At 44.6% G+C, this 27210-nt stretch overlaps 2 protein-coding genes across 2 annotated transcripts in view; one reads left to right on the forward strand and one right to left on the reverse strand.

Annotated features, from left to right (window-relative positions):
• The window catches only part of LOC143766870 (uncharacterized), a 512717-nt gene that overhangs the window by 328437 nt on the left and 157070 nt on the right, over window positions 1-27210 (reverse strand). The gene's annotated exons all lie outside the window — the stretch shown is intronic.
• Window positions 2059-16514, forward strand: LOC143766884 (uncharacterized). The gene is made up of 6 exons (XM_077254883.1): window positions 2059-2209; window positions 2339-2518; window positions 2601-2724; window positions 2808-2905; window positions 3104-3194; window positions 15152-16514. Exons 1-6 carry the CDS (start codon window positions 2132-2134, stop codon window positions 16171-16173), a joined length of 1593 nt encoding a protein of 530 aa, XP_077110998.1. The 5' UTR covers window positions 2059-2131; the 3' UTR covers window positions 16174-16514.

Raw genomic sequence — 27210 nt, forward strand, 5'->3', positions numbered from 1 at the left:
TCGGACCTGTGATTTCTATCTCCTCCACTGTGTACAGGATAATAGAGTATAATAAAGTAGTTATGGACGAGACGTAACTAACATTGGGCAGTGACTCTGCTTTCCATATAGTGATGGATATTTCTTGTTGATGAAACTATGATGTTTTTCACTTTAACCCTTTGTTAAACCCCTCTGATCAGTGCGATCACACAACATACAAGCCTCTGATGGCTCCGGTGATGCCCTGTACTACTGTAGTGCCGTGTATCATCACTGCGGTCAGTGTAATACTAACGGCCCCATACACATGAGATAAGAGTTGGTGAACGGTCATTTGGCAGATGGCCATCTCTCCCGACTCCCCCATACACACAAATATTCCAGCTTTCCTGGGGTCTGTATGACAGAGTCGCCTCCAGACTCCTCTAGCGGAGGATTATCTACAGGAAGAACAAACGGATTATCCTCTGAAATTCAGGATGTCAGATCCTTCTCTAACCTGACATCATCTGTCGGGAGGCCCCAAATACATTATATAGTCGCCCAAACACCCGAAATCAGTGATTTCATGGAACTTTAGTCTAATGTGTATGGGGGCGTTAAAAGGTAACTTATTGGACGCTGCCTCTGGCCTAATAGACCTTCATACATTGCAGCCCAGACCCCATTATTAGGCATGTAAGTATCGTAATAACTAGGCCGCCCCATACTATCCAGTACTTGGGGGCGGGGGGCATTCAGCCAAACTCTGTCACCTTCTTAAGGCCCCGTCTCACTTAGCGACGCTTAAGCGATCCCGACAACGATACGACCTGTCAGGGATCGTTGCTGCGTCGCTATGTGGTCGCTGGTGAGATGTCAAACGGTGAGATCTTCCAACGATCGCTGCTGCGATCTCACTGTTTGACATCTCACCAGCGACCTGTACAACGATGTCACATGGGAGCTATTATGACGATTCAGTGTCTGAGTCGTCAACGAGGTCGTTGGTAAGGTGTCAAACACAGCGATGTGTGCTACCCAGCGGGACCTCAACGATCAAAAAAAGGTCCAGGCCATTCCGACACGACCAGCGATCTCACAGCAGGGGCCTGGTCGCTGCTACGTGTCACACATAGCGAGATCGCTACTGAGGTCGCTGTTGCGTCACAAAACTTGTGACTCAGCAGCGATCTCGCTAGCGATCTCGCTTAGTGAGACGGGGGCTTTAGATGCCATGTTTGCTTTTCACAGCAGCAAGTGGATAAACTGCCAGGGGTTTTGTTGAAGCCTCATCTGTGCCGTCCCTGCGGTGCACATCTATGTTCTGGGGCACAAAAAGATTAATTTATTTTTAATAAATGTTTAACATGTTAAAAATGATAAAATGTGTCTTCTGCTTTTTCTCTTGTTTTTATCTTTTTACAAGAATTGTTGGAGCCAATTTTCTTTAGAAACATTTTAATATCTGGTTTTTTTTCTGGCGTTTTGCCTGTAATATAGGAAAGCCTAAGGCCAGAAATAAACCCCATAAATCTCTGTACATGGAGACTTTGGGATCAGATCATTTCTGTCCGTGTTGATTGTGGAAACAAAAAATCTTTTCTAAAAGCCTCAAACTTCTGTGTGTGAATCAGAGCTGAGATCTAACGTGATAGAAGATTACAGTGCGGGGAAGACGGGAAACCTTCATATAGACGGCCGGTGGTGATGGAGTCAGTGACCGACTCTGGCCTAATATGTCTCTAGAGCCGTAGTAGAAGATGAAGATGTCGTCCTCATCATGAAGTGGTTATTTCTCATGTCGCGTGTAATGAATATCTCCTGCAGTATTGCTAATGCCGATTCCAGGGTCGGTAAATGAGACGAGAATTAGCGTTATGGAAGATGAGTCTATGAGGAACGTATTCAGCTGCCGACTCCGAGGAAGAAACTGCTTGTTGTCTGTGGCCTAAATATATAGGATTTATTAGTAGATGTAAAGAAGGAAACTAAATACTGTAAAATAATAAATCTCATATGTTTCCCTTATTATCTCCAGTAATTGTATTATTACACAGGATTCTTCTGATGTTACATCGGCTCATCTTCTCATTCAGGTCTCTACAATATCGGATCCTCTCAGTGAAGATCTTCTACAAAAGAGAATTTCCTGATTTACCCATCACAGATGGATATGGACAGAGACAAGATGGCGGAGAGGATATTACACCTCACCCTAGAGATCCTCTTCCGGCTTACTGGAGAGGTGAGAGATTCTGATGACGTCACATTACATCATTCTTATCTATGGGAATAACAGATGGACAGAACTGGAGAGGTGAGGACTCTGGAAATGTCTGTAGTGAGATTTATTAATGTGTCTCTCCATTACCAGGATTACACAGTGGTGAAGAAGACCTCTAGTGATCGCTGTCAGGACCCTGTGTCTGAGGGATGGGGAAGACCCCTGAGCCCAATCACGGGGCCTCCACCTCACCCCCTGATCCATGAGGACATCAATGACCAGAAGATCCTAGAACTCATCTACAAGATGATTGAGCTGCTGACTGGAGAGGTGACACTGCTGGGAATGCTGGGACATTATACAGTAACACTATGAAGGGATCAGGGGATGACGGTATCATTGTATGTGTCAGGTTCCTATAAGATGTCAGGATGTCGCTGTCTATTTCTCCATGGAGGAGTGGGAGTATTTAGAAGGACACAGAGATCTGTACAAGAATGTCATAATGGAGGTTCCCCAGCCCCTCACATCTCCAGGTAATAGACAGGACTAAATACACACGGCCTATAATTATCTGTATGTAAAGAATGAATTCACTCCCTGTATGTGTTTCCTCCAGATCTATCCAGTAAGAGGACAACACCAGAGAGATGTCCCCATCCTCTTCTTCCACAGGACTGTAACCAAGAAGATCCTAATGCTCCTCAGGATCATCAGGTAGATGGAGAGAAGGTGTCAGGAGATCTCCCCTATGATGTGTAGATGCCGGTGAAGGTCTTGTGCTCAGTCTTGTTTTATCCACCAGTATTATATGTTTTATACTTGTGTAATGAGAACGGTGGAGATGGCAGGATTAGAGCTGATCATAGATGGGACTTCTCCATCTGTCGGTGACTTTTACAATATTTGTTTCAGGGTGAAGATCTGACCCATATTAATACTACAGAGACATATGTGAGGGGGGATGAGTGGTGTAAAGAGGAGATTCCCACATATGGCTACCCAGGTGAGTAGTAACCACTAAATGCAGAGAAGTCACAGATTCTTCTCATCACCGGCTGTGGCTGCTTTATCGGTGGTGTAGTCCGGCCGTATTACCATGATCACCATTTTGCCTCTAGACCACAACATTCTCCACCCAAAACTGTTCAAATGACTTTGGTGATTGAAAGCCCTTTTCTATAAAGCTACCAAATATCGTGGGCGAAACGCGCGTCGGGGACCTTTGCCTAAGGATATATCCCAGTGTGCGCCACCCTTGGACTCAGCAGCGGTAAGAGTAACCTCGATCATTGTTATTTCTATGCCACTTTGGCTCATACATTTATGTACTATTATAGCAGAGGTCTCTTGCTTATATTGACATGCATGTTGGCCCTATGGGTGCTGCACACCTGGTGATCTCTATCCACTCCTATCACCATCCTGGTTTTTATCATGTTTTCTATTTTTGGTATGAAGTAACTATTATGTATATGTAATAATAAAGTATTTACTATCTTTATACTCCCGAGTTTTCTCCTATTTTTACATGGCTTACATGGAGTTGGTGTTCTTTGGTGAGGGGTTGTCTGGCACTATCTAGTGCCATTATATTCCTCTCAGTATCAAATATGTTGCCTGGTTCTGGTATTAGAACTTACAACCTGGTAGATCCACCTACCCCCTGGGTTCAGGAGACGCTGTTACCTGCCCAGATTTGTAAACTACAAAGCCAAATGACAGCGTACGTAGAATGTGCTGACAAGATAGAAAATCACTTGAAGAAAAATATTATGATGGGCCTGTAAGAGAAAGCGGAGGGTAATGATGCTGTTGGCTTCCTAGAACCCTGAGATCTTATCGGATGAATCTCCCTTCTGTGCTGCTGAATGTCATCATATGGTCCCTACAAGACCAGGTCCCGTCTTTCTGGCTAAACGTTACTTTTATGATCGACAACATTAACCCTTTAAGCCCCAAGGGTGGTTTGCACGTTAATGACCGCGCCAATTTTTACAATTGTGACCACTGTCCCTTTATGAGGTTTTAACTCTGGAACGCTTCAACGGATCCTGGTGATTCTGACTTTGTTTTCTCGCGACATATTGTACTTCATGATAGTGGTAAAATTTCTTCGATATAACGTCTGTTTATTTGTGAAAAAAACGGAAATTTGGCGAAAATTTTGAAAATTTTGCAATTTTCCAACTTTGAATTTTTATGCCCTTAAATCACAGAGATATGTCACACAAAATACTTAATAAGTAACATTTCCCACATGTCTACTTTACATCAGCACAATTTTGGAACCAAAATTTTTTTTTTTTAGGAAGTTATAAGGGTTAAAAGTTGACCAGCGATTTCTCATTTTATGAATGGAAAAGTTTATGAATATTCAGAAAAGTTCCCAGGCTCGAGTTCATATGAGGACATCCAGCAGAAGGCGCATCACCGCAACTGAAGATAAATACAGGTCATTGACCTACATTCCATTCATTCCCCAGGGCTTTACAGGCAGGAGCACAATTGTAAAATTAGTTAACCCCTTCAGATGGATTTACATCGTTGGACGTGACAGAACGACGGAAGATATGGGATATTGTTGTTTTTTTATTTTACCTTTTTTACAGAACGAGGGTCTTCAGGTGGATTACCAGTATAATAAAATATTACAACAACATGTGTATTTATTTCATTAAAATACTTTGTAATAATGTGTGTGTGTTTTATTAACCATTTCGTACTATTGGATTAATAATGGATAGGTGTCATAATTGACGCCTCTCCATTATTAATCTGGCTTAATGTCACCTTACAATAGCAAGGTGACATTAACCCTTCATTACCCCATATCCCACCGCTACACGGGAATGGGAAGAGAGTGGCCAAGTGCCAGAATAGGCGCATCTTCCAGATGTGCCTTTTCTGGGGTGGCTGGGGGCAGATGTTTGTAGCCAGGGGGGGGGCCAATAACCATGGACCCTCTCCAGGCTATTAATATCTGCGCTCAGTCACTGGCTTTACCATTCTGGCGGAGAAAATTGCACGGGAGCTCACGCCAATTTTTTCTGCGATTTAACCCTTTAAATAGCTAGAGCTCCCAAATTTTGCACATACACACTACTAACATTAGTAGTGTGGAATATGCAAAAAAAAAAGGGGATATGAGATGGTTTACTGTATGTAACCATGTCTCATATCATGTCGGGTTTGGGAAGGAGATAGCAAAAGCCGGCAATTGAATTACCGGCTGTTAATCTATCTAGCGCTGTATGATATATATATATATATATATATGTGTGTGTGTCTCACTGACATATATATATATATATATATATATATAATATTATATATGTTTTTACGATTTTTTGAGCACATGGATCCATTGTATGTCCGTATGTCGGTTTTGCAAGCCTGTGAGAAAATCGCGCAGTACGGATGCCATACGGATTACATACGGAGGATGCCATGTGCAAAATACGCTGACACACCCTGCCTACGGATGACATACGGACCACTATTTTGGGGACTTTTCTGCGTATTACGGCCGTAAATTACGGACCGTATATTTATACGCTGAGTGTGAGGCCTTAGAATGGTGTCTGTCTGAAAGGATGGGTGAATGGGCTGTATCCTACAAGTAATTGAAAAAGGGCGGAAAATAAAACAAGTGCTTGCCTAGTTATGATTGGGTAGATAGAACTAGAGCTAAATAGGTAGGAGGACGCAAATAGAATTTAAAAGAGATTTATTTATTTCAATAATTAAAAAAGTTCCTCTAGAAATAGCATTTGTGTGTAAAAAAGAAGAATTTAATTAATATGAGAGAATAAAAATTATAATATATGTTTATAATTCAGATGAACTGCATAGATTTAATTTAAATAAAATATATTAAGATGCTGGATGTCTTATGTGCATGAATAAATATAAAATTTAAGTTCAAGATTTGTGTCGGAGTGATAAAAATTGAAATTATATGCACTAAAAATCATTAAAATAATGATGATCATTTTCCTGGATTACACACGTAAGAAGTAGATGGAACAATAATAGGTGCAGCGATTGGTGCGTTGCGGTTACTTCATTACTAAAATATTTATACTCATTTTGTTTATTTTATCTGTTTTGTGACTTCCCAGTACCCATCCCTATATGAGTCTGAGTGATCGTATTTATTTAATTAAAGGCATATAATTCAATCTCATGGTTTAGTCCTTTTGGTGCCATGCTACCCAAAGTGAAAATCCATCTAGATTCCATTCTATATCTAGAAAAATAAACATGCTAGTTCTAGAGGAACTTTTTTAATTCTTGAAATAAATAAATCTCTTTTAAATTCTATTCGCGTCCTGCTACCTATTTACCTCTAGTTCTATCTACCCATTCATAACTAGGCAAGCACTTTTTTTATTTTCCACCCTTTTTCAATTACTATTTCAATTACATGATGTTCCGGTGGTGTTTCCTGATGGAGTCTGTTATAAACTTAGTGCTAAGTGCAGTGGAGATCAGTATCATGGGTCAGAAAAGAGGCCGAGAGACAACAGGTTAAGAGTTCAAGAATATTTATGATGGTATGCAGGTAAACAGCTATGACACAGCAGGTTAGTAGCAGACAGAGCTGGATAAGCAGTAAGCACGTGTACAGACCGTGGAAGTCCAAGTATGTCAGGTCCAGAGACCTGGAGACCAGGCCAGGCCTCCTAGCAGGGAACAGTCCAGCAGCAGAGACGAGTGCAGAGCAGATCCAGGGAAACAAGTCTTACGATGAAGAGACGTAGAGTAGATCCGGAGACAGACGGCGTATCCCAAGGTAACGAAGAAACCAGCAAGATAGCAGTTCTTCCAGCTTGATCACAAGTCCAGGAACAAGATACTCAAGCAATGAGTAATATACAGAGCTCGCCTATATACACCACAGACAGGAACAGGGAAAGTCTGACAGGAAACAAGATGGCCCCCGTGAGGCCAGTGACTCCATCTTAGGTAAGGGCAAAAGTAACCAAACTGAGGGCAACAGGAGACAGGAACAGATGTACAGTCCAAATCCTTACATTACTCCCTTCTTAAAAGACGTCCTCTGGACGATCTTAAGTCTGGCTTATTGGGGTATCTGCTGTGAAACAGTCTGATCAGATGGGGAGCATGGATGTTCTCCAGAGGTTCCCAAGAATTTTCTTCAACCGAGTATCCCTGCCATTTCACCAGATACTGAAGACGTCTCCTATGAATCCGTGAATCCAAGATTTTCTCCACGACGAATTCCTCTTGCCCGTCAATTAGGACTGGATCAGGAGGAGTAGAGGTGCGTCCGGGAAAATAATTAGGCACTGCTGGTTTAAGCAAGGAAACATGGAAAACAGGATGAATTTTTAAAGAGTTAGGCAACTTCAGTCGACAGGCTACAGGATTCACAATACCGCTGATCTTATATGGGCCAACATATTTTTGCCCCAGCTTGGAAGTCGGAATTCTGAGTTTTAAGTTTTTTGTTGAGAGCCAGACCATGTCTCCTACCTTGTATGTTGGTGCTGGCTTACGGAATCTGTCTGCTGCCTTCTTGAATCTTTCCTGTGCTGAAACTAAGGTGTTTTTTAGAACGTCCAAATTTTGCTGTAAAGATGCATTGCGGTCAGCAACCGCAGGCACAGACATGTCTATGGGGAGTCGAGGGAGAATACTTGGATGATATCCCTTGTTAGCAAAGAACGGAGATAATTTGGTGGAAGCATTCTGAGAGTTGTTACACGTGAACTCGGCCAACGGAAGTAGACTGACTCACCCAATCGTCTTGTAGATGACACACGTAGCAACGCAGATACTGCTCCAAGGTTTGATTGGTCCGCTCTGTTTGGCCGTTAGACTGTGGATGAAAGGCAGATGATAATTTTACTTTGATGTCCAGAGCAGCACAGAAGCTTTGCCAGAACCGTGAGGTGAATTGAACTCCACGATCAGATATTACTTCATCCGGAGCTCCGTGTAAACGAAAAACATTTTGCACAACAAGATCCGCTGTTTACTTAGCTGTTGGGACACCAGCACAGGGAATAAAATGAGCAGCTTTAGTCAACCGGTCAACTACTACAAGAATCGTGGTTTTTCCCTGTGACAAAGGCAACTCCACAATAAAATCCATTGAAATAGACCCCCAGGGACAAGATGGAACAGGCAGAGGTTGCAACAGTCTTTTAGGTGAAGAACGAGGGACTTTTGACCTGGCACATACCTCACACGATGACACGTACCGAAGAACATGTTTCCGAAAAGTCGGCCACCAGAAAAAACGAGACAGAAATTCCTGAGTCTTCTGAACTCCCCTCACACAGACAGCTCTCCAGCGACCAACGATGCCGAAGTCCCCGGGTAACCAGGGTAAACATCGGCTTGCTAAGCGCAGGGCCGCGCTTAGTAACCCGATGTTTACCCTGGTTACCAGTGTAAATGTAAAAAAACACACTACATACTTACATTCGCGTCCCCCGGCGTCCGCTTCCCTGCACTGTGTAAGCGCTGGCCCTAACAGCAGAGCGGTGACGTCACCGCTGTGCTTTGCTTTCCGGCCAGCACTGACACACTCAGTGCAGGAAGCTCTGAGCAGCAGCGTGGACGCCGGGGGACGTGACAGACATCAGAGGGTGAATATGTACTGTTTTTTTTTTTTACTTTTACAATGGTAACCAGGGTAAATATCGGGTTACTAAGCGCGGCCCTGCGCTTAATAACCCGATATTTACCCTGGTTACCATTGTAAAACATCGCTGGCATCGTTGCTTTTGCTGTCAAACACGATGATACACGCCGATCTGACGACCAAATAAAGTTCTGAACTTTCAGCAATGACCAGCGATATCACAGCGGGATCCAGATCACTGCTGCGTGTCAAACACAACGATATCGCTATCCAGGACGCTGCAACGTCACGGATCGCTATCGTTATCGTTGTAAAGTCGCTTAGTGTGAAGGTACCTTTAGAGTCATGCATTAATTTCAACACTCAGTTGTACTGTTTCTGGGATATACAGACGCTGTCCTTGAAACCAAAGTCCATTCTTGAAAGTCAGATTTACCTGAGTGGGTGGTTGACTCAAAAGCGAATCCGCAGCATAAGCCTCCTTAATATCAGTTAAAAGATCCTGATTATGCAAGACGCTTACAAAGTTTTTCTCAGAAAGAATGGTCCTTGAAGACGAAGCCGAAGTTGCTTCATCTGAATGAATCCTGGATAGTGCATCAGCCTTCTTATTACGAGAGCCCGGCCTATAGGAAATGACAAAATCAAATTGATTAAGAAAAAGATTCCATCGAGCCTGTCTAGGTTTCAGACATCTTGCCGACCTCATGAATTCGAGATTCCAATGATCCGTGAGTATAACAATCTGTTGGGATGCTCCTTGTAACAGATGTCTCCAGTCCTTAAATGCGGTTATGATGGCTAACAGTTCCTTGTTGCCAACGTCATAATTCCTTTCTGCGGGTGACAATTTTTGCGAGAGAAAGGCAAGAGATCTTTCTCACCTGTTCTTTGTGAGAGTATAGCCCCTACAACACAGTCCGAGGCATCCACTTCCACTATGAAGGCTTTGTCTGGATCAGGGTGGACAAGAATGGGAGCTGTCGTAAATTTAGATTTCAACGTAGAAAATGCTGTTTGAGCTTGGGGAGACCAGACAAATGGCGTCTTCTTCTGGGTTAACTGAGTGATGGGTGCAACAATCGCTGAAAATTTTTTAATAAAGCGTCTGTAAAAATTGGCGAATCCGATGAATCGCTGTACTTCCTTCACTGACTTGGGAGTTGGCCACTCCTGAATGGCTTGTTTCTTTCTTGCGTCCATGCTGAGAACCTGGGGAGAAATAACATCCCAAGAATTGAATTTCTGTTTTGTGAAACTCACATTTCTCCAGTTTGATGTATAAATGATTCTGCCGTAGACGATCCAAAACCATTTTCACGTGTCGCTGATGGTCCTCGATATTGCTGGAAAAAAATCAAAATGTCAACCAAATAAATCACAACAAAAATATAGAGTATATCCCTGAAAACATCTTTCGCCAAGTGCTGGAATGTAGCCGGTGCATTACGGAGACTGAAAGACATAACGAGGTACTCGAAATGTCCATAACGTGACCAAAAAGCCGTTTTCCTCTCATCGCCAGGACGAATCCGTACTAGATTGTACGCTCCACGAAGATCCAATTTTGTGAAGATTTTGGCATGTCGCACTCTCTCAAGTAGTTCAGGAATTAGTGGGAGTGGATAAGAGTTCCTGATTGTGACATTGTTGAGCTCCCGGTAGTCAATGCATGGTCTGAGTGAGCCATCTTTTTTTTGACAAAGAAGATTGGAGCACCTGCTGGGGAGGAAGATGGTCGTATAAACCCCTTAGCTAGGTTTTCATCTATGTACTCCTTGAGAGCTTTTAATTCTGGCCCAGACAATGGATAAATACTCCCAAAAGGAATCGCGGCACCAGGCAATAATTCCACGGGGCAGTCATATGGCCGATGTGGCGGTAATTTATCCGCATTTTTTTTGTCACACACATCACTAAAGTCCCGATACTCTACCGGCAATGTTGAGTCGACCGTGACTGCTGTCTTCACTGGAGCCAGCTCTCCGGACAACGCTGATTAATTTGGAAACTGTAATTCCTTCGTTGTCCAATTGATAGTCGGATTTCGCAGCCGCAACCAGGGCAAACCTAAAATAATAGGAAAATTAGGAGAAGAAATCAACAAAAAGGACATATTTTCAGAATGATCCGCGCCCATACGGATCTTTAATGGGACTGTTTCGAGTTTCACAGGCCCAGATATTAGTGGAGACCCGTCCACGGTCTCCATAAACACCGGAGAGTCTCTTTTTCGTGAGCGTATGCCATGTTTTTCAGCAAAGAAGATGTCCATGAGATTGCTGCAAACTCCAGAGAGTCTATCATGGCGGAGCAGGTGATCCAGCAGGAACACACCCAAATTTTGATGGAAACGCAGCAGAGCGAATCCCTCCTCGGCGTGGTAGAACTTACGGAAAGTAAGGCTATGTCCACAGGTGATGATGTTACCGATGAATCATCACGAAAATCAAAGTTTTCAGCAGATATTTCCTGTCTGTGCGGAAGAGAACACACTGAAGATACATCCGAAAAGTCAAGTCCAGTTACCGCAGCTGCGGACTTGCGATTTTTCCCAGGGCACTCTGAAATATAGTGACCCAATTTACCGCAGTAAAAACATAGATTCTCCTTGAAACTATATTCCTTACGTGCATCGATGGGTTTCCTCCGTACTGTGTCAACCTGCATAGGTTCCAGCTCTGTCTGAGATAAAGTCTTAGTCAGCGCCTCCTTGGTGGGGGATGGAAAAGGCATAAAGTTATTACGATTAGCATCGGCCCATTTTTCTTGACGACGTTCAGTGAGACGAATATCAATCCGAATACAATGATGTATAAGGTCAGCCAAGTTAGTAGGCGATTCACCTCGAGCTAGTTCATCTTTGATGGAAGCAGATAAACCTCTCCTGAACACTGCATATTTCGCTGAATCGCACCATGTAGTTTCCAGCACCCATTTCCGAAACTCCATTGCGTATTCGACAACAGGACGCTTCCCTTGACATAGTGTCAGTAGTGCGGTTTCAGCTGTGATACTCCGATTAGGGTCATCAAACATTTGACACATTGCTGCAGTAAAGTCATTCAGGGAATTCAAGCACACATCATTTGTCTCAATCAGAGGATTAGCCCAGGCTAACGCTTTGTTTGTTAGCAACATAATTATAGTCAACAGTTTATCCCGATCAGTTGCAAACTGGGCCGCACGCGCAGAGAAATACAGCTGACATTGATTCAAAACCCCCCGAAATTTCTCTCTTTCACCACCAAACCTGAATGGTGGGAGTTTAGGAAAAGCCGGACCAGGAGCTGGGATTGGAGCAGATACCATGTTTGCAGCTGTAGTCTCCACATTTGAAAGTCGAGACGCTAAAGCCTGAATAGACGTATCGGCCACATTCGCATTATGATTAGTTTGCGATTCTAATGTCCCCAGTTTTGTTTTTATAGCCTGCAGCTCCCCATGAAGTCCAGACACAAAAGAGCAAAGTTTTTTCATTCGCACCTCAATAGAATCTGACCCAGAGATCTCCATTTTTTTGGGCTTGAGTATTCTGTTATAAACTTAGTGCTAAGTGCAGTGGAGATCAGTATCATGGGTCAGAAAAGAGGCCGAGAGACAACAGGTTAAGAGTTCAAGAATATTTATGATGGTATGCATGTAAACAGCTATGACACAGCAGGTTAGTAGCATACAGAGCTGGATAAGCAGTAAACACGTGTACAGACCGTGGAAGTCCAAGTATGTCAGGTCCAGAGACCTGGAGACCAGGCCAGGCCTCCTAGCAGGGAACAGTCCAGCAGCAGAGATGAGTGCAGAGCAGATCCAGGGAAACAAGTCTTACGATGAAGAGACGTAGAGTAGATCCGGAGACAGATGGGGTATCCCAAGGCAACGAAGAAACCAGCAAGATAGCAGTTCTTCCAGCTTGATCACAAGTCCAGGAACAAGATACTCAAGCAATGAGTAATATACAGAGCTCCCCTATATACACCACAGACAGGAACAGGGAAAATCTGACAGGAAACAAGATGGCCCCCGTGAGGCCAGTGACTCCATCTTAGGTAAGGGCAAAAGTAACCAAACTGAGGGCAACAGGAGACAGGAACAGATGTACAGTCCAAATCCTTACAGAGTCTTGGACTCTGAAATGCGTAGAATAATAACGCCACATGTACTAATAATTCTAGAATTCTAGTGATTCAGCAGCGTAGAAATTTACCACAATTATCCCAATCAGTATCTAACGGCTGGTCCTTCCTGGACTCGTGGATCTGCTGCAGCGAATCCTTTCAATGCTTCAACTCCTATGGATTAACCTTTTAACCTTCTCAGATAAGAGACTATTTGCGCTCTTTCCGTGAACAGTTTTCATAGGACATGCTTTCATGGAATACTTTCTCGCTCTTGTCTCTATAAATTGTCCACACACATAGCAAAATGCATCTGCTGGGCGCAAACAACCTCTTGATGCCATCTAAAAAAAGATTCCTCTTTAACTATGATTCATTATTCTCTTACTCAGCAATAACATAAACCGAAATGTTGGTTCGAGTCACCTGTGCTTTTATACTTGTACTAGCTATTGAACCCGTTCTACGCCCGGGTGGCAAGCATTCATATTGGTATATGGTCTCCATCCTGTCATGTGCTGCTTTGATCCTGCGCCTCCATCCTGTCATGTGCTGCTTTGATACTGCGCCTCCATCCTGTCATGTGCTGCTCCCATCCTGCGCCCCCGTTTTGTGATGTGGTGCTGTCATCCTATGTCCCTATCCTGCTATGTGCTGCTGCCATCCTATGTCCCCATCCTGTCATGTGCTGCTCCCATCCTGTGCCCCCGTTTTAATCAGTGATGGCAACAGACACTGTGGCGGTATTGAATCAAAAGTGGCTGTCTTGCTCCACAGACGTGTGTTATATATTCTTTAGAAAGTTACTTCGTAGCTTTGCTGACGTATTGCATAGTGTAGATATTCTTACACATAATCCTGATATTTGTAACGAAATCATTAATGTGGGCGGAAATGCCACGACATCATGAGAGGACGGGATTGTGACGCAGTAATCGGCGCCTGCGCAGTCCGCGCTGCAGTTTCTCTTCAGATGTATGTAAGTAACGTCATGAGGGTGGGATCGTGTCCCCACGGCCTCTGATTCCAGCCCATAAATGTCCCCCTGCTCCCTGAATTGGCGCCTGCGCAGTCCGCACTTTCCGGCGCCATTTTCTTGAAGACACACTGCAGTATCCAAGAAAATGGTGCCAGAAAGCACGGACTGTGCAGGCGCCGATTCCAGGGGGACATTCATGCCCTGGAATCAGGGGGCCTAAGTAAGGAGAGCAGGGGGACATTCATGCCCTGGAATCAGGGGGCCTAAGTAAGTAATTGCTGTGGCATGAACTGCCACAACGTCATGAGGGAGGGATCATGTCCACAGTGTCCCCACGCCCCCTGATTCTGGCTCATAAATGTCCCCCTGCTCCCGGAATCGGCGCATGCGCAGTCTTCACTTTCCAGCGCCATTTTCTTGAAGACACGCTGTAGTATGTATTCAAGAAAATGGCACCGGAAAGCGCGGACTGCGCAGGCGCCGATTCCGGGAGCAGGGGGACATTCATGCGCCGGAATGAGGAGGCGTAAGTAATTGCTGTGGCATGACCTGCTGCAACGTCATGAAGGCGGGATCGTGTCCACCGTGTCCCCACGCCCCCTGATTCCGGGAGCAGGGGGACATTTATGGGCCGGAATCGGGGCGTGGGGACACTGTGGGGGTGGAAACTAAGTGATATGGATGGGATTGTGACACAGATTTCGGCGCCAGCACAGTCTGCGCTTTCCGGCGCCATTTTTTCGTGAATACGGACTCTGTCTATAATATAACGCTAGGAGCGTCGCGCTTGCGCAGTCTATAAAGGCTTTGGACAGAGTGACGCTCTATTGAACAGTCCGAGAATGTTCTAGGAAGTTCTAAAAGTTTCTCGAAACTTCTAGATAATTCTGGAAAATTGTAGAAACCTCTGCACAATTCTAGCAGTTCAAAAATATTCTAGAAGACTACTCAGTATTGAATACGAATCGAGATTTTTACCGAAAACAGACAAATTTCAAAATGTCATTGTCCTGATCACAGAAGCAAAGTTTTGGTGGAACAACAATTATTTTCTATTTGTTTTATGCATAACGGGTTAGGAAAACACACTGTCTACCCAGGAAGAAAAAATTATTGTTACATTATGTAATTAAAGTTTTTTTTTTTTACATAGCTTGCCATTTTTATGGCCAGTTTAAGTAGAAATGTTTAAAAATATAAAACTTAAGGATATTTTTTTTTTTAAATAATAATTGTTTTTATCTTACCAGATGACTGTACCAGGAGATCAGAGGGACAGCTGACATCTTCAGTTTTTAAATCTGATGATTTTGAGATCGTACAAGATACAACTGAAGTGATTGCTCTTACTCCAGATATATCATCATCCATTCACAGCAAAGATCTGTCATCTAATCCTATGAAACAGGTCCCATCCTCTGATACGTTACCGGCTACTAAGGAAAATCAAAGTCACAAAAGAGGCATTAAAAAGCAAAGTGCTCCTAAAGCAAAGAAGTCATTTTCATGTTCAGATTGTGGGAAATGTTTTAACAAGAAATCACATTTTGTTACTCACCATAGAACTCACACAAGGGAGAAGCCTTATTCATGTTCAGAATGTGGGAAATGTTTTAATCGGAAATCAGATTTGGTTAATCACCAGAGAACTCACACGGGGGAGAAGCCATTTTCCTGTTCAGAATGTGTAAAATGTTTTAAATGGAAATTAGATTTGGTTAAACACCTTAGAATTCACACAGGGGAGAAGCCTTTTTCCTGTTCAGAATATGGGAAATGTTTTACCATCAAAGAGAATCTTGTTAGACACCAAAGAACCCACACTGGGGAGAAGCCTTTTTCATGTACAGAATGTAGAAAATGTTTTATCCAGAAATCAGATTTGGTTAATCACCATAGAACTCACACGGGGGAGAAGCCTTTTTCCTGTTCAGAATGTGGAAAATGTTTTAAATGGAAATTAGATTTGGTTAAACACCATAGAACTCACACAGGGGAGAAGCCTTTTTCCTGTTCAGAATGTGGGAAATGTTTTACATATAAAGGGAATCTTGTTGAACATCAAATAACCCACACAGGGGAGAAGCCTTTTTCCTGTTCAGAATGTGGGAAATGTTTTAACCAGAAAGGGAATCTTGTTAGACATCAGAGGGCTCACACAGGGGAGAAGCCTTTTTCATGTTCAGAATGTGGGAAATATTTTAACCGGAAAGCGCTTCTTGTTAGACATCAGAAAACTCACACAGAGGAGAAGCCTTTTTCATTTTCTTAATGTGGGAAATATTTTAATTGGAAATCAATTGTTAATAAACATCAGAGACGTCACATAGGGGAGAAGCCTTTTTTATGTTCATAATGTTGGAATCGTTTTAACCAAAATTGAATCTTCTTAAATGGGTTGTCTCTTGTCATTCCTCACGTTTGCTGAAAAAAAGGATAAAACTGAACCTTATTAATTCCAAATGTAAAACTAGACCTATAATTTACCCCCTGAAGGTTAGTCAGAAGGTGACTAATAGAAAAATCATGTGCCCCACAGTTCAGTATGTAGGGTGAGGTGACGTATACATACTCTCCATGCCTCTCATTTCTCCGGGTTTCATCGTCCTCACCGAAGGCGACTCAGCAGGAGACTATTTAAAAGGAACCTGTCACCCCCAAAATCGCGGGTGAGGTAAGCCCACTGGCATCAGGGGCTTATCTACAGCATTCTGGGTCTGGCGCCTCCCATCTTCATCAGATGACGTCCTCTTCTGGTCTTAACGCCTCGGCTCCAGCGCAGGCGTACTTTGTCTGCCCTGTTGAGGGCAGAGCAAAGTACTGCAGTGCGCAGGCGCCGGGAAAGGTCAGAGAGGCCCGGCGCCTGCGCACTGCAGTACTTTGCTCTGCCCTCAACAGGGCAGACAAAGTACGCCTGCGCTGGAGCTGCAGCGTGAAGACCAGAAGAGGACGTCATCTGATGAAGATGGGAGGCGCCGGACCCGGAACAACAGCGGGAACGCCCCTGGGTGAGTATAATCTAACGTCTTTTTCTCATCTTTTAGGATACATCGGGGGCTTATCTACAGCAGTCCAGAATGCTGTAGATAAGCCCCTGATGCCGGTGGGCTTACCTCACCCGCGATTTTGGGGGTGACAGGTTCCCTTTAACCCCTTCATGACCCAGCCTATTTTGGCCTTAATGACCTTGCCATTTTTTGCAATTCTGACCAGTGTCCCTTTATGAGGTAATAACTCAGGAACGCTTCAACGGATCCTTGCGGTTCTGAGATTTTTTCGTGACATATTGGGCTTCATGTTAGTGGTAAATTTAGGTCGATAATTTCTGAGTTTATTTGTGAAAAAAACTGAAATTTGGCGAAAAATTTGAAAATTTTGCAATTTTCACATTTTGAATTTTTATTCTGTTAAACCAGAGAGTTATGTGACACAAAATAGTTAATAAATAACATTTCCCACATGTCTACTTTACATCAGCACAATTTTGGAAACACATTTTTTTTTTGCAAGAAGTTATAAGGGTTAAAATTTGACCAGTGATTTCTCATTTTTACAACAAAATTTACAAAACCATTTTTTTAGGGACCACCTCACATTTAAAGTCAGTTTGAGGGTTCTATATGGCTGAAAATACCCAAAAGTGACACCATTCTAAAAACTGCACCCCTCAAGGTGCTCAAAACCACATTCAAGAAGTTTATTAACCCTTCAGGTGTTTCACAGCAGCAGAAGCAACATGGAGGGGAGAAATTAACATTTAACTTTTTAGTCACAAAAATGATCTTTTCGCAACAATTTTTTTATTTTCCCAAGGGTAAAAGGAGAAACTGGACCACGAATGTTGTTGTCCAATTTGTCCTGAGTACGCTGATACCTCATATGTGGGGGTAATCCCCTGTTTGGGCGCACGGCAGGGCTCGGAAGGGAAGGAGCGCCATTTGACTTTTTGAATGAAAAATTGGCTCCAATCTTTAGCGGACACCATGTCGCGTTTGGAGAGCCCCCGTGTGCCTAAACATTGGAGCTCCCCCACAAGTGACCCCATTTTGGAAACTAGACCCCCCAAGGAACTTATCTAGAAGCATAGTGAGCACTTTAAACCCCCAGGTGCTTCACAAATTAATCCGTAAAAATGAAAAAGTGTTTTTTTTCACACAAAATTTCTTTTAGCCTCAATTTTTTCATTTTCACATGGGCAACAGGATAAAATGGATCCTAAAATTTGTTGGGCAATTTCTCCTGAGTACGCCAATACCTCATATGTGGGGGTAAACTACTGTTTGGGCACATGGTAAGGCTCGGAAGGGAAGGAGCGCCATTTGACTTTTTGAATGAAAAATTATCTCCATCGTTAGCGGACACCATGTCAGGTTTGGAGAGCCCCTGTGTGCCTAAACATTGGAGCTCCCCCACAAGTGACCCCATTTTGGAAACTAGACCCCCCAAGGAACTTATCTAGATGCATAGTGAGCACTTTAAACCCTCAGGTGCTTCACAAATTGATCCGTAAAAATGAAAAAGTACTTTTTTTTCACACAAAATTTCTTTTAGCCTCAATTTTTTCATTTTCACATGGGCATCAGGATAAAATGGATCCTAAAATTTGTTAGGCAATTTCTCCTGAGTACGCCAATACCTCATATGTGGGGGTAAACTACCGTTTGGGCACATGGTAAGGCTCGGAAGGGAAGGAGCGCCATGTGACTTTTTGAATGAAAAATTATCTCCATCGTTAGCGGACACCATGTCAGGTTTGGAGAGCCCCTGTGTGCCTAAACATTGGAGCTCCCCCACAAGTGACCCCATTTTGGAAAGTAGACCCCCCCAAGGAACTTATCTAGATGCATAGTGAGCACTTTAAACCCTCAGGTGCTTCACAAATTGATCCGTAAAAATGAAAAAGTACTTTTTTTTCACACAAAATTTCTTTTAGCCTCAATTTTTTCATTTTCACATGGGCAACAGGATAAAATGGATCCTAAAATTTGTTGGGCAATTTCTCCTGAGTACGCCGATACCTCATATGTGGGGGTAAACCACTGTTTGGGTGCACGGCAAGGCTCGGAAGGGAAGGCGCGCCATTTGACTTTTTGAATGGAAAATTAGCTCCAATCGTTAGTGGACACCATGTCGCGTTTGGAGAGCCCCTGTGTGCCTAAACATTGCAGCTCCCCTACAAGTGACCCCATTTTGGAAACTAGACCCCCCAAGGAACTAATCTAGATGCATAGTGAGCACTTAAAACCCCCAGGTGCTTCACAGAAGTTTATAACGCAGAGCCATGAAAATAAAAAAATATTTTTCTTTCCTCAAAAATGATTTTTAGCCCGGAGTTTTTTATTTTCCCAAGGATAATAGGAGAAATTGGACCCCAAATGTCGTTGTCCAGTTTGTCCTGAGTACGATGATACCCCATATGTGGGGGTAAACCACTGTTTGGGCACACGACAGGGCTCGAAAGGGAAGGCACGCCATTTGGCTTTTTGAATGGAAAATTAGCTTCAATCATTAGCGGACACCATGTCGCGTTTGGAGAGCCCCTGTGTGCCTAAACATTGGAGCTCCCGCACAAGTGACCCCATTTTGGAAACTAGACCTCCCAAGGAACTAATCTAGATGTGTGGTGAGCACTTTGAACCCCCAAGTGCTTCACAGAAGTTTATAACGCAGAGCCGTGAAAATAATAAATGTGTTTTCTTTCCTCAAAAATATTTTTTTAGCCCAGAATTTTTTAATTTTCCTAAGGGTAACAGGAAAAATTTGACCCCAAAAGTTGTTGTCCAGTTTCTCCTGAGTACGCTGATACCCCATATGTGGGGGTAACCACTGTTTGGGCACATGCCGGGGCTCGGAAGGGAAGTAGTGACGATTTGGAATGCAGACTTTGATGGAATGGTCTGCGGGAATCATGTTACGTTTGCAGAGCCCCTGATGTGCCTAAACAGTAGAAACCCCTCACAAGTGACCCCATTTTGGAAACTAGACCCCCCAAGGAACTTATCTAGATGTGTGGTGAGCACGTTCAACCCCCAAGTGCTTCACAGAAGTTTACAATGCAGAGCCGTGAAAATAAAAAATCATTTTTCTTTCCTCAAAAAAGATGTTTTAGCAAGCAATTGTTTATTTTCACAAGGGTAACAGGAGAAATTGGACCCCAATATTTGTTGCCCAGTTTGTTGTGAGTACGCTGATACCTCATATGTGGGGGTAAACCACTGTTTGGGCGCACGTCAGGGCTCGTAAGGGAAGTAGTGACATTTGAAATGCAGACTTTGATGGAATGGTCTGCGGGCGTCACGTTGCATTTGCAGAGCCCCTGATGTGCCTAAACAGTAGAAACACCCCATAAGTGACCCCATTTTGGAAACTAGACCCCCCAAAGAACTTATCTAGATGTGTGGTGAGCACGTTCAACCCCCAAGTGCTTCACAGAAGTTTACAACGCAGAGCTGTGAAAATTAAAAATCATTTTTCTGTCCTCAAAAAAGATGTTTTAGCAAGCAATTTTTTTTTCACAAGGGTAGCAGGAGAAATTGGACCCCAATATTTGTTGCCCAGTTTGTTGTGAGTTTGCTGGTACCCCATATGTGGGGGTAAACCACTGTTTGGGCGCACGTCAGGGCTTGGAAGGGAAGTAGTGACATTTGAAATGCAGACTTTGATGGAATGGTCTGCGGGCGTCACGTTGCATTTGCAGAGCCCCTGATGTGCCTAAACAGTAGAAACACCCCACAAGTGACCCCATTTTGGAAACTAGACCCCAAAAGGATCTTATCTAGATGTGTGGTGAGCACTTTCAACCCCCAAGTGCTTCACATAAGTTTATAACGTAGAGCCGTGAAAATAAAAAATAATTGTTCTTTCCTCAAAAATTATGTTTTAGCAAGTAATTTTTTATTTTTGCAAGGGTAACAGGAGAAATTGGACCCCAATAGTTGTTGCCCAGTTTGTCCTGAGTACGCTGGTATCCCATATGTGGGGGTAAACCACTGTTTGGGCGCACGTCGGGGCTTGGAAGGGAGGGCGCACCATTTGACTTTTTGAACGCAAGATTGGCTGGAATCAATGGTGGCGCCATGTTGCGTTTGGAGACCCCTGATGTGCCTAAACAGTGGAAACCCCTCAATTCTAACTTCAACACTAACCCCAACACACCCCTAACCCTAATCCCAACTGTAGCCATAACCCTAATCACAACCTTAACCCCAACACACCCCTAACCACAACCCTAACCCCAACACACCCGTAACCCTAAATCCAACCCTAATCCTAACCCTAATCCCAACCCTACCCACAACTGTAACCCCAACACAACCCTAACCCTATCCTTAACCCTAACCACAGGCCTAATCTTAACCCTATTTCCAACCCTAGCCCTAATTCCAACCCTAAGGGTACCGTCTCACATAACGATTTACCAACGATCACGACCAGCGATACGACCTGGCCGTGATCGTTGGAAAGTCGTTGTGTGGTCGCTGGGGAGCTGTCACACAGACCGCTCTCCAGCGACCAACGATGCCAAGGTCCCGGGTAACCAGGGTAAACATCGGGTTACTAAGCGCAGGGCCGCGCTTAGTAACCCGATGTTTACCGTGGTTACCAGCGTAAAAGTAAAAAAAAAAAAAAACGTACATACTCACATTTCGGTGTCCTTCAGGTCCCTTGCCGTCTGCTTCCCGCTCTGACTGAGTGCCGCCGTACAGTGAGAGCAGAGCGCAGCAGTGACGTCACTGTTGTGCTGTGCTCTCACTTTCCGGCCGGCAGACAGTCAGAGCGGGAAGCAGACGGCAAGGGACCTGAAGGACACCGAAATGTGAGTATGTACGTTTTTGTTTTTTTTTACTTTTACGCTGGTAACCACGGTAAACATCGGGTTACTAAGCGCGGCCCTGCGCTTAGTAACCCGATGTTTACCCTGGTTACAAGCGAACGCATCGCTGGATCGCTGTCACAACGATCCAGCGATGACAGCGGGAGATCCAGCGACGAAAGAAAGTTCCAAACGATCTGCTACGACGTACGATTCTCAGCAGGGTCCCTGATCGCTGCTGCGTGTCAGACACAGCGATATCGTATGGATATCGCTGGAACGTCACGGATCGTACCGTCGTAGCGATCAAAGTGCCACTGTGAGACGGTACCCTAACTCTAATTCCAACCCTAACCCTAAGGCTATGTGCCCACTTTGCGGATTCGTGTGAGATTTTTCCGCACCATTTTTGAAAAATCCGCAGGTAAAAGGCACTGCGTTTTACCTACGGATTTACAGCGGATTTCCAGTGTTTTTTTGTGCGGATTTCACCTGCGGATTCCTATTGAGGAACAGGTGTAAAACGCTGCAGAATCCGCACAAAATTGACATGCTGCGGAAAATACAACACAGCGTTTCTGCACGGTATTTTCCGCACCATGGGCACAGCGGATTTGGTTTTCCATAGGTGTACATGGTACTGTAAACCTGATGGAAAACTGCTACGAATTCGCAGCGGCCAATCCGCTGCGGATCCGCGGCCAATCCGCTGCGGATCCGCGGCCAATCCGCTGCGGATCCGCGGCAATCCGCTGCGGATTCGCAGCCAAATCCGCACTGTGTGCACATGCCCTAACCCTACCCCTAACCCTACCCCTAATTCTAACCCTAATTCTAACCCTAATTCTAACCCTAGTTCTAACCCTAACCCTAGTAGAAAAAAAAATAAAAAATATTTTATTTATTTTTATTATTGTCCCTATGGGGGTGATAAAGGGGGGTCATTTACTATTTTTTTTATTTTGATCACTGTGATAAGCTATATCACAGTGATCAAAATACATCTGAAACGAATCTGCCAGCCGGCAGATTCGGCGGGCGCAGTGCGCATGCGCCCGCCATTTTGGAAGATGGCGGCGCCCTTGCAGAAGCCGGATGGACACCGGGAGGCCTGGTAAGTATTAAGGGGGGGTGATCGGATCACGGGAGGGGGACCGGAGCACAGGGAGGGGGGACCGGAGCACGGGGGGAGCGGACAGGAGGACGGAGGCGCGGACAGGACGACTTAGGGGGGCGGACCACATAACGGAGCACTGGGGGGGCGATCGGTGGGGTGGGAGGGGGACAGATTAGGTTTTCCAGCCATGGCCGATGATATTGCAGCATCGGCCATGGCTGGATTGTAATATTTCACCGTTTTTTGGGGTGAAATATTACAAATCGCTCTGATTGGCAGTTTCACTTTCAACAGCCAATCAGAGCGATCGTAGCCACGAGGGGGTGAAGCCACCCCCCCTGGGCTGAAGCACCACTCCCCCTGTTCCTGGAGATCGGGTGAAATTGGAGTTAACCCTTTCACCCGATCTGCAGGAGCGCGATCCCTCCATGACGCATACGCTGCGTCACAGGTCGGGAAGGGGTTAATACTGACCTATATTCAAGCGAGACTAGACAAAAAAAAAACACTAAAATCATGTATCATGTTATCCGAAACAGTCAGAAAACCAGCCACATATTGGCAGATCCCAGACCTCAAACTATATACTTTGTAAGTTTATACATCACTCCAGTGTCAGGAATAGATAGTATGTGACAATACAGTATAATTCTTGTGTGTTTCTCCTATAGGGACTGCCCTAGTTTGGTAGTGTAACAGCTGTTAATTAGTAGTGCAGACAAATTGTCCTAGACTAAACTCCGTTTTCAGATGGCCCAATATGTACCACTCAGGGAAAACTTACCTGCTCCAAAGATCAATAGCAGCTTCTAACTAATGGCCATGCTGCGGTCTGTCAAGGAATGAGTGCAATATCGTTATAAAGACTAGGGATGTGTGCAACCATAATGTCTGGAAGATCTGTGCCATTATTTAGTATGAATATGGAGAGTATCTCTGAAAGCTAAGTGTTCCCTGAGCGGTATATACTGTATTGTCACATACTAGCTATTCCTGACACTGGAGTGGCTTATAAACTTACGAAGTATATAGTGTGAGGTCTGGGATCTGCCAATATGTGGCTGGTTTTCTGACTGTTTCGGATAACATGATACATGATTTTAGGGTTTTCTTAGTCCAGTCCCGCTTGAATATAGTTCATTATTAAATAGTTTTCTGATGAATGAATCCAATGAATATTAATTTCTCTTAAGTAGCGGCACATGTGACTTCTGGCAGCAGCAGGAAGCCGGTGGCTGACACTGCGCACTACTGGAGAGAAATGAATACTCACCGCTCTCTGCGCACAGTCCCGGCGAGTATTCCGGCAGCTGTGCTCTGCTTGTGACATCCCTGCCAGGTGCCGCTTGCAAGCATAAAGCAGCTGCTGGCATTGGAGCAGGACGCTGCGAGGGAGCCCCGGGTCAGTAAGTGTAATGTTTTGGGGGGTTTTTTCTGATGGGGCCAGGCATATCAGGATCAGGTTGGGGGACAATTGTAAGGATTGGGCCATGCAGACCAGGATGGGGGCCAATCATACCAGGATAAGGATGAGGGCCATGCACACTATGACAAGATGGGGGCACTGCATACCAGAATCGGGATGGGGGCCAATCATACCAAAATAAGGATGGTGTCCTGCATACTACCACGAGTTGGGGGCCCTGCATAACAGGATAAGGATGGGTAATGCATACTAGGATGAGATGGGGACCCTGCATACCAGGATAGGGATTGGGCCATGCATACTAGTATAGGGATGAGGGTCCATGCATACCACGGTAGGGATGAGGGAGCCATGCATACCAGGGTAGGGTTGAGTGGGCCATGTGTATCAGGATGGGGGCCATATATACCAGGATAGGGGATGTTAAGTACAGAATTGACCACAATTTTTGCTTCAATTTTGTTTTCACCATACAACTATTTTTTATTCCATACATCCATGATTGTACAACAAAGGTAGATGGCCAAAATACAATGTCCTCAGTTCACAAGTTCCCATTCTGAGATCAGTAGTTCCACTGGCTCCGTACCAGGTGATACCCACTGTCTCCCAACAATTGGTTGGCCCACAGCTTTTGATATCTCTAGCCAGTATAGTGTGCAGTCACAGCCTATGTTCCTCTAGAACAGTATTTCCCAAACTCCAGTCCTCATGGACCCTACGGGTCATGTTTTCAGGATTTCCATAGTGTTGCACACATGAGACAATTGCTGATGTCTTGATGATACTTCCACTACTTGCTCAATACTAAGGAAATCCTGAAAACATGACCCGTGGGGTCCGTGAGGACTGGAGTTTGGGAAACCCTGCTCTAGATGATGGATATCATGACCGAAGCTCATTGATACCCCTCCAGCCAACAATCCCTTTCCAAAACTGCATAGTCCATCCATCCCAGCTCAGAACTTCTCACATAGAAGTCACTCCAACAACTGCATGATTCAATCCATGTGCCTTTTTTCTCCCTCCCCCTGAAACATTTCCTTTAGGTCAGAGAGCAAAGCATATTCCATCACCTGAGGCTGATGAGAGACCACCTGTGGCGATGGCTCCCCTGGGTCTACAATCCCCATCCCCACAATGGGCCAATGGATAAGATGATTGCTTTACATTTAGGCTGTGTGCACACATAGCAGATTTTTCACATTTTTTTCGCGGTTTTTCGCTATAAAAACGCTATAAAACCGCGGAAAAAACGCTACCATTAAGCATCCTATGTAATAGAATGCATTCCGCATTTTTTGTGCACATGCTGCATTTTTTTCCTGAGCGGAATCGCATTCCAGAAAAAAACGCAGCATGTTCATTAAAATTGCGGAATCGCGGCGATTCTGCAGCCATAGGAGTGCATTGATCTGCTTACTTCCCGCACGGGGCTGTGCACACCATGCGTGAAGTAAGCAGATTATGTGCGGTTGGTACCCAGGGTGGAGGAGAGGAGACTCTCCTCCACGGATTGGGCACCATATAAGTGGTAAAAAAAAAGAATTAAAATAAAAAATAGCGATATACTCACCCTCGATGTCCCCCGCAGTCTTACGGCCTCTCCGCTGCACGCTGCCGCCTCGGTTCCTATAGCTGCTGGGCAGTGAAGGACCTGCGATGACGTCACGGTCTTGTGATTGGTCGCGAGACTGCATGTGACCGGTCACGTGACCAATCACAAGACCGTGACGTCATCGCAGGTCCTTCACCGCCCAGCAGCTATAGGAACGGACGCCGCTGAGGTCTGCAGGTGAGTATAACCATGTTTTTTATTTTTTTTATTATTTTTTAACATTCTATCTTTTACTATAGATGCGGCATAGGCTGCATCTATAGTAAAAAGTTGGTCACACTTGTCAAACTCTATGTTTGACAAGTGTGACCAACCTGTCAGTCAGTTTTCCAAGCGATGCTACAGATCGCTTGGAATACTCTAGCATTCTGCAAGCTAATTATGCTTGCAAAACGCTAGTTTTCTGCGGGTATATGCATGCCTAATTCTGCATGCGATATACCCGCGGCAGGAGGCGCAGAATTGCCGCGGAAATTTCCGCGGCAATTCTGCAACGTGTGAACTTAGCCTTACCCTTAGCAATCTACTGGCTGGCCTTACTATCAGTGTATGTAAACATTGTTTGCGGAGGATGAACTGAGGAGCAAGAAAATCACTAATAAAACAGGCAGAAAATATCTTAATAAAACAACAATATCGACACAACCGGTGCTCCATGCTGAAAAAAGTCTCCGCTCTACGTCCATTTGTCCTATAGTCTTTGGTAAGCGGCCATATCCTGACATTCCTCCCCCACTTTTTTCAGCACGGACCTTCATGAGAACAAAAACTTTGTACCATCCAGTTTCCTCAAGGCATATACCATGTCGTCCTTGTGAATAAACTCCACAGTCCCCATTCCTCCCTGCAGTACATTCGGCATAGAAGACATCACCAGCTTGTCTCATATGATCTTTCAGATCCTGCCAACTCCCCGATGGGGGAAGCCCTGAGACAAGGACTCTGTATAAGTTAGCTGGGACAGGGGTCTGTTTCATCTGCGGGGTCCTCCATATCCTCCCCCTGATCAAAGGTTGGACCAGAGAAACTCCACACCTACCCGATGAGAACTGAACTTGTATCCAACCCCAGAGTGCTGACCCCCAGCTGGGGGAATGGTCACCTGGCGGCCTGGTAAATAATGTTCTGGGGGGCATTATTTGAGCTGACCAGGGTGATGGTAGACCTGAAGTCCCGGGGTCACCTCTCTGACGTCATTTACCTCCCCCAGGTCACATAGCACAGCAGCCTTGCAGCGCTGGAGTCCTGGGTTCAAACTCCACCAAGGACAACATCTGCAAAGAGTTTGTATGTTCTCTCCGTGTTTGCGCGGGTTTCCTCCGGGTACTCTGGTTT

This window comes from Ranitomeya variabilis, chromosome 4 (genome assembly GCF_051348905.1).
Source record: "Ranitomeya variabilis isolate aRanVar5 chromosome 4, aRanVar5.hap1, whole genome shotgun sequence".
Lineage (NCBI taxonomy): Eukaryota > Metazoa > Chordata > Amphibia > Anura > Dendrobatidae > Ranitomeya > Ranitomeya variabilis.

Coding starts and splice junctions, on each gene's coding strand:
- LOC143766884 (XM_077254883.1), top strand. CDS start 2,132: ATGGATATGGACAGAGACAAGATGGCGGAGAGGATATTACACCTCACC. Junction 2,725..2,807: donor CCAGCCCCTCACATCTCCAG/GTAATAGACAGG, acceptor TGTTTCCTCCAG/ATCTATCCAGTAAGAGGACA. Junction 2,906..3,103: donor ATGCTCCTCAGGATCATCAG/GTAGATGGAGAG, acceptor TATTTGTTTCAG/GGTGAAGATCTGACCCATAT.